This window comes from Falco naumanni, chromosome 5, assembly GCF_017639655.2.
Source record: "Falco naumanni isolate bFalNau1 chromosome 5, bFalNau1.pat, whole genome shotgun sequence".
Lineage (NCBI taxonomy): Eukaryota > Metazoa > Chordata > Aves > Falconiformes > Falconidae > Falco > Falco naumanni.
Window position 1 is genome coordinate 83,638,010 of NC_054058.1, and position 6,958 is coordinate 83,644,967.

Below are 6,958 nucleotides of genomic sequence, written 5' to 3' on the forward strand. Positions count from 1 at the left end.
TTCCTGAAACAAACACATGAGGGGGCAACAGCAAAAGCAAATTCTAACTCCTCAAGGTCCCTCTCTAATCTGTGGAGGGAATTAAATTATTAAATTATTTCAAAATGGCTAAATCAAGTTTCTGCTGTGTATCATATGCAAGAGGAACCTGTCCATCTCTTCTGCTTCAAAAAGCGACTAAGGGATACTAGTTTAAAGGCTAATGTAAGATAAAGGTCAGTTTTTCCAGGCCAAAATTATCTGGAGAGTCTCCACCGATATATTACTATTCCTTTGTGAAAAGCAGGACACTGTGACTTACTGAGTTATTCCCATTTCATCTTTCTATGAAGTTCAATGGAGAAAGATTGTTGCTTGGTAGAAAACACTTAATTTTCTGAAAGTAGAGATCTGCATTTTTCTTTCTAGAGGAGAGAGCTGTTTTATTTTCTAATGTCCCTGTAAAGGTTTATATCACACTCACCTTATGCTTTGTACACTGCATGTGTTTGTCAGTCGCAGCTTTCATCTGTATCTGACACCTAACATTATCTTTAATAGCATGATTACAGTGCAATAATAACGCCTAAAAGAGAGACTCTGAAGTGTTACATTCCTCTAATATACTTGTTCTGAGACACAGCTTTACAAACACTGGCTAGTTCTAAAGGAGACCAAAATGTATTATCCTTCAACTATTCGACATCCAATCCTACCCGATAACCTGGGAGATGGTCATGGAATAGATCAGTGAATTTCAGCTTCTGTTGAACAACGAATCACTGAACTTTTAAATTGGTGGGGCATGTTTCCACAAAGCAAATAGAAATCCGTTGGTAATTGCTGCACTTTCTACGTTACCCTTCCTAAAACTCTTAGTAGTAGTCTCCAGATTTTGTAAGCCTGTAGATCACACACTGCAGAGCACCAAGGTGTAAGTCACAGAGTTAATGGTTAGCAACCAGGAGGGAGTTGCTGTTACTGTTTCTTTATTTCATAAAATAACATAAATCTTTTCAGTTGCTTCATTGACTTTCACTAGAACTAATTTCTGCCCCACAAGAACTTCACCTTTCAAAAATGCAAAGGTCATGGTGGGAGGAACACTTCTTCCAGAAAATGTTCTGTTTCTGAAAACATGAAACTGGTTCAGTCAGGTCACTATCTTGATTTTCGTGCTCTGCATTTGCGTAAACCTGAACAACCTGCAGTAAAGCAAGCTGCTACTTGCATCTTGGTGGAAAGTTTGCTTTTATGACCACATGGGATTAACTGATAACATTTTGCTTATATTGACAACAGGTGTGTTGTTTATATAAACTAGGAAGTAGGTCAAAGGAAGCACTGATCTTTTCTTAGACTCTTAGGATCACTTCTACCCTAAGAACAACTCTTTCCAACATTTACTTTGCTTTTAAATACAGAGGCTTAGTACTCATGCACCTCTGTCATAAAGAGGTGAATTGATTAAGTATTCTGAATATTAAAAAAAAAGCCTTGACATTGAGACATCCATTTATTTCTTTCAGGGGGAAAAAAAGGAGTCAAAGTTACCGAATCAAACTTTATAAAAATTTGAAGATTTCTGTATGCTATGGCACCTCAAGGACCACAGATTCAGTTTCTGGAAATGGTTAAGAGATGGGTAGACATATGTCAAAGCTGGAATTAATTAGTGCTGGGAACAATACAATGTCCAGGATATGTATGAAAGAAACACAATCAATACCTTCTGCATATCTGTTTTCCATGGCCCTCAACATTACAGCATAACACATAAAAAAAAAAAAAAAAAACCACCAAAACCAAAACCCCAAAACAAACAGAGAAGTAGCACGTTTGTGCATATGGCACTATACACAGAGAAAGATCTCCTGATGAACTTAATCTCATTCCTGATGTTCATAAAATTTTTGAATCCTCCTATTCCTGTCTTAAAATTACCACATGAAGAAGCAACAGAAAAAAAAAAAAGGGGGTGGTGGTGGGGTGGTGGATGGAAATTAACAAGATTTAGCTCTCAGATTTAAATGTTAATAATGTCACCTAAAGACAAGAGATTTACACTGGGATAAATGAGAGCAGAATTTAGTCTAATTTTCTTCCTAGTGACAGCTAGATAATTCAGTGTCTCAAACGTGTTGAAGAATGGTTCGAGGTGTCATGAAAAGTAGAGTGAATCCACCGCAACTAGCTGAGAGGATAATTACCTCCCAAGAAGCCATTGGTTTGGTTCGTTTCTCAGTTTACAGAAGAGCAAACCACAACACTCTGGGAATTAACAAAGCAATAAAGATACAAAAGAATGAAATCCCATTAATTCAGACTTGACAGGAATTGATGACCAAAGGAGTCTGGAAGCAAAACTCCACCTGCCCAGGCACACACAGCTTGGTCATGCCAGCAAACGGACCCAACAGGAATCCCCATCACTGCAGCCCCTTCTGTTCATCCTTACAGCAAAAGTGAGGGTTAACCTGTGCACCAAAGCTATCTGTGGTACAGGAGAGCATTTTAGTTTAGCTTTTTAAAAATTATTTTATTTTATTCATTAGAGAAATTAATAAATACCCAGCTGAGATCAGGCCTGCTAAATTAGGTATAATACATATGTGCTTGCAGAGGGTATGAGGTGAACTGTCCACAAGAGGGTTTAAAATTTAGATAAACTAGGTTAAGAATACAAAGGATTTAGGAATTAGGAGGAGAGTCAAGTGATGTACTCGGGCCAAAGCACACCTTAGGGAAACCTAGGGTCACAGCAGATCTGTTGTCACCTTCCCACCCAGCACAGGATTTGCCGTTAGCCCTTCCTACCAGTCTTGTGATCCCATAAGCCCCTCAGAAGCCTTTTCTTACAAATCTATGACATTGGCTTACTGTATTTTGGGGCAGTACTTCCTAGGCAAAAACCAGTGTGTATGCCCTGCAGAGACAGCCTCATGAGTAAGTGGCACACAGTCTTCTGACGATTTTATATATCCAGTACCCCACGTGAAGCTACTGCATTGCCCAAGCTGCTGTATTTCTGGAAATCCTCAGTAACTATATAAAAACCTTAAAGTCTGCATGAATAAAATTCCTGGGGAAAAGGTCTGTATCTGGCTCTTTCAAGACAGTTCAAAGTCTTATTTCATAAGTATAGCAAACCCCTGCGTTCACATGTGTCTTTGGATCTGTTGACACTCTGCAGTTGTTTCTAATACTGATGTCTACACACACAGCAGTGTATTCCATTAAAAAACCTGCACTGAAAAGAAACTAAAGTGAAAAGTCAGGATTCAGGAGTTATAAAATGCAAGGATTATGGTTGCCCAGAGAGTTTTTGGCCAGGTCCTTTTTGTGAGACTGTCTTATGTTGTGCCTTTAAGTCATGACGTCTCCAGCAGTGGAGTTCAAGGTTGCCTTAGGGTGAATAAAGCATATCTACTTCAGATTTGAAAAACATGGATTTTATTTAACTTTTAATGCCCAGCTCGGAACACTAAAATTATAAATAAAAATGGGTAAATTCATCTGTTAGGTTGTTTGATTGCTGAGAGGCAAATTTATTTATTGGGGAATTTTATTGCCCAGAGGTTATTTACCAGAACTGATGACATACGCTATATTCTGCACACACACACAGCCACAGCATAAGCAGAGATAACCGTTTTATTAGATTTCTTACCTCTGAGTTGTCCAAAGCAGCATCGGCACATGGTCCCCTGACACAGACGTTTTGAACAGCACAGTGAGCGTGCACAACAGCAGGGCTGAAGCAGCAGAGTAGAGCTGTGTCATGACTCCAGGGCAGCGTGCACGGAACTGGCCAGCTGCAAGGGAAAGTCTGAGCATACAAACAGCTGCGCTTCCCGGTTCAGTTGCAGCTATCCGGATTCAGCCAGGCTGCTGGGTGAGGTTGCTCTCTAACAACACTGAGAATTTTCAAAACATGGATTTCCTTAGCTTGAAGCTGGGAGGTACACGTATTTTTTAATAACTTTCAGGTTCGTGATTCAAGCAGCTCATAAAACTCTCCACAGTATAAGCATTGACAGATCCCTCTAACATTCTAGTACAAGGGAGAGTCATGAAGTCCAAACTCCTGTCCTGCTGTTTTCTAACTGCCTGATAACTGCAGGCTGATAGCAGAGTTGCTCAACTTCAAAATGGAGTTTATAGAAAAGTTTTCTGTACTGTACAAAATGTATTCTGCAGAACTTCTATCTTCTTCCCCTGCTACATATTCTCATGTCCCTCAGCTTAGCTCTTTCACATGTACTGAGAGCTGGTGTCACACATTTGGGTGTTGACAGCTTTGAAATCTGCAGTAAATCTAGCCATTGCAGATTCCAGCAAGAAGGAAGAGAGTGCGAAAATTGTATGTTTGGAGTGTATCCACTGAAACATGGAATTGTTCAGCTATCTTTCGCATGCAGCAGTGCTGTCCCAAAAATCAAAACCATCAAAAGTCAGGAGCAAATTATAATAACTTCAGAACCTGACATGACTTTAATCAATTTCACAAGTCTCATGCAAGATCAAAATAGCCATGGAGAATTTCTTCATGCTGGGAAGCAAATTCCTCTGGCATACCTTTTTGCTGCTGCCAAGCTCTGAGCTGTTTCTGCGCCTTGTGACTACATTAGGCAGCAGCAGTCACTCCGCACGTGTTCAGCACAGGGCACGGATGCATCTTCACCATCAGAACAAGATGTTAGGGATAATACACAAAAGGGAATTGTTAGTTATGTTAAACCAAGTTCTGATAAAAGAAAAATACGGAAGCACAACCAAAATTGTAAGATGTAAACAGATGTCACAAGACATGCACTTCTGAATCTGAACACACATAGCTTGATTAATTAAATCCATTTGCCTTAACTCAGAACATGCTGTTAGAGGCTGTTGTCTAATGTAAGGCAATTTGTTCATCACTTCAATCTGAAATCAGATTTCTGAGGCAAAAATAATAATTTTGAGGGAAGCAATAAAACCAATCACCTACATGTTGCTGCTCTTCTCCATGTTATCTTTACGTAACACCGAATATAACTCTTTAATTGCATTTTTTCCTCTTCTCAGAGATGTATTAGAAAACCTTCATCTTCCTTTTCACAAGCCACTGTTTGATCCTCTGTTTTAGGGCCCATATAGTTAAGACACCAACGCAGAGCACAAAGACAGGGTAGAACTGGAATGCCCTAGGGATAATTTAGTATGAGTTGGAATAGCTCAGTCAACACAAGCAAAATACTTTTTAATTCTCAAAGTTGTTGACTTTTCATGGTATCTTCCAGAAGGTGAGCAATCTGGTTTCTCACATAACTGTCCAGAACAGTCTTGCCACTTTTTGTGAGCATTTCCTGTTCACAGAGCCGATCGACTGCAAGCCTTCCTATCTGCTTCTTACAATTAATGTTCATACAAGAAATGAAGATAAATTGAAGGTCAGCATTATGTAAATCAAGCACATACAATGTGGTTGCCCACAGGATGCTAAAGGAGTCACAGAATTTCCAGCAAAACTTTCAGTTTTGCAGAACCTGCTAGATTTGCATTGCAGTTGGCAGTCTAGAGAAATGGTGCATTACTATTACACTTTTATTCCACCAAGTCCACACCTTCTTAGATTGTGATTCCCTTCATTACTTAGCTTGCGCAATGCAGAGATCCTTGCTTTGCAAAACAGAGCAAGAACCCAGCACATCTTAATATTCTTGTAACATGAACCAATAAAGAATAGGTTCTAGTGGGTTTCCTCCATTACTAATACAGTTGATAAATATGACCAACACTGCCAGGACTTCCACATCAGAATAAACCCTCAACAATCTGATATGAATGTCTGGAAATCAAGACACAAAAAAAATATGTAGTGTTGTACAAATAAATGTTGTAACCTGACAGGAACCTCACCACAACAGAAAATTATTCATTACTAAATATTTGACAATTCTATACTTTTTAAATGGGTGACTAGTGCTCAAATCTGTTATTACAGAGTATTTTCATAGGACTAAAGCATTTACACCGTTTCAAAAATTCCGTGGGCACGTGCAACTTCTTTTACAAGTACATATTCAAATGCTGACACCCTGGATGAAAAGCCTAGGTCATGTAAGAGATTCCCGGCTTCTTGCATCCAAAACGGCTGACTTAAAGTAGGTTTATGAAAATAAAAGAGAAGCTAATACAAGGGAGAGAATTATGCAGGAAAGGTATATTGTCCCTGTCTCTTTGCAGCTGGCAATATCTCAAAAACTACACTATCCCTCGGCTTAAGCTGGATCTTTTGGAGGGTAATTGCACACGCTAATTATAATAGATATTATATTTAGATAATTATATCAATATAAATATATAGATATAATATATAGATAATAAGATGGAGCACAGGTGGGGGGATACTCTCCATATTCTGCCTTATAGAGACAGTCTTAGAACTTTTTGAAACAAAACCAGACTGTTTTCTCTCAGATTACCATACTACTTATGAACAAACTTTTAACTGAAAACAAACTGAATTTTCCTTTTTAATGATTCTCCACAAACCGCAGTCTGGGAACAACTGAAGTCAAGTAAACTTTGAAAAAAGGAATGAGAAGAACCTGTTGAATTTAATTTGCCTCCCTCAGTAAATTTGGCTCACAAATGCATCTGCATATATTTTCTCCTTTTTCTTTTTCTCTTCACTCCTAAAAATAAATATTTTTTGCAAATCGTAAGAAAAAATATATGTATTGCAAAGACACTTTTCAAAAATACTCCTTTCTTTCATTTAATTAAAATGAGATGAGATCACAGTGGTTCTTTTAGCTGTAAGCAGGAACCTAAAAACATTTTTGATTGATGTCTGCCAGTATATACAAAAGCACACAAAGTTTACTGTTGCATTTTCCATAGGGCTTTTTCCTTGAAAACCCATAGGTGATCTTGAGTCCAGCTTTGCGACTGCTTGTATATGGAGTTTTTTTTAAATCCAAAACATACTCAA

The 6,958-nt window shown here is 38.4% G+C and overlaps 1 protein-coding gene across 1 annotated transcript in view; it reads right to left on the reverse strand.

Annotated features, from left to right (window-relative positions):
* Positions 1-3,841, reverse strand: part of ATP6AP1 (ATPase H+ transporting accessory protein 1) — a 56,708-nt gene extending 52,867 nt beyond the window's left edge. The window contains exon 1 of the mRNA XM_040596617.1: positions 3,650-3,841. Coding sequence (XP_040452551.1) covers positions 3,650-3,816 — 167 coding nt within the window. The 5' untranslated portion in view covers positions 3,817-3,841. The remainder of the gene's footprint in view (positions 1-3,649) is intronic.
* Between the last annotated feature and the right edge of the window lie 3,117 nt (positions 3,842-6,958).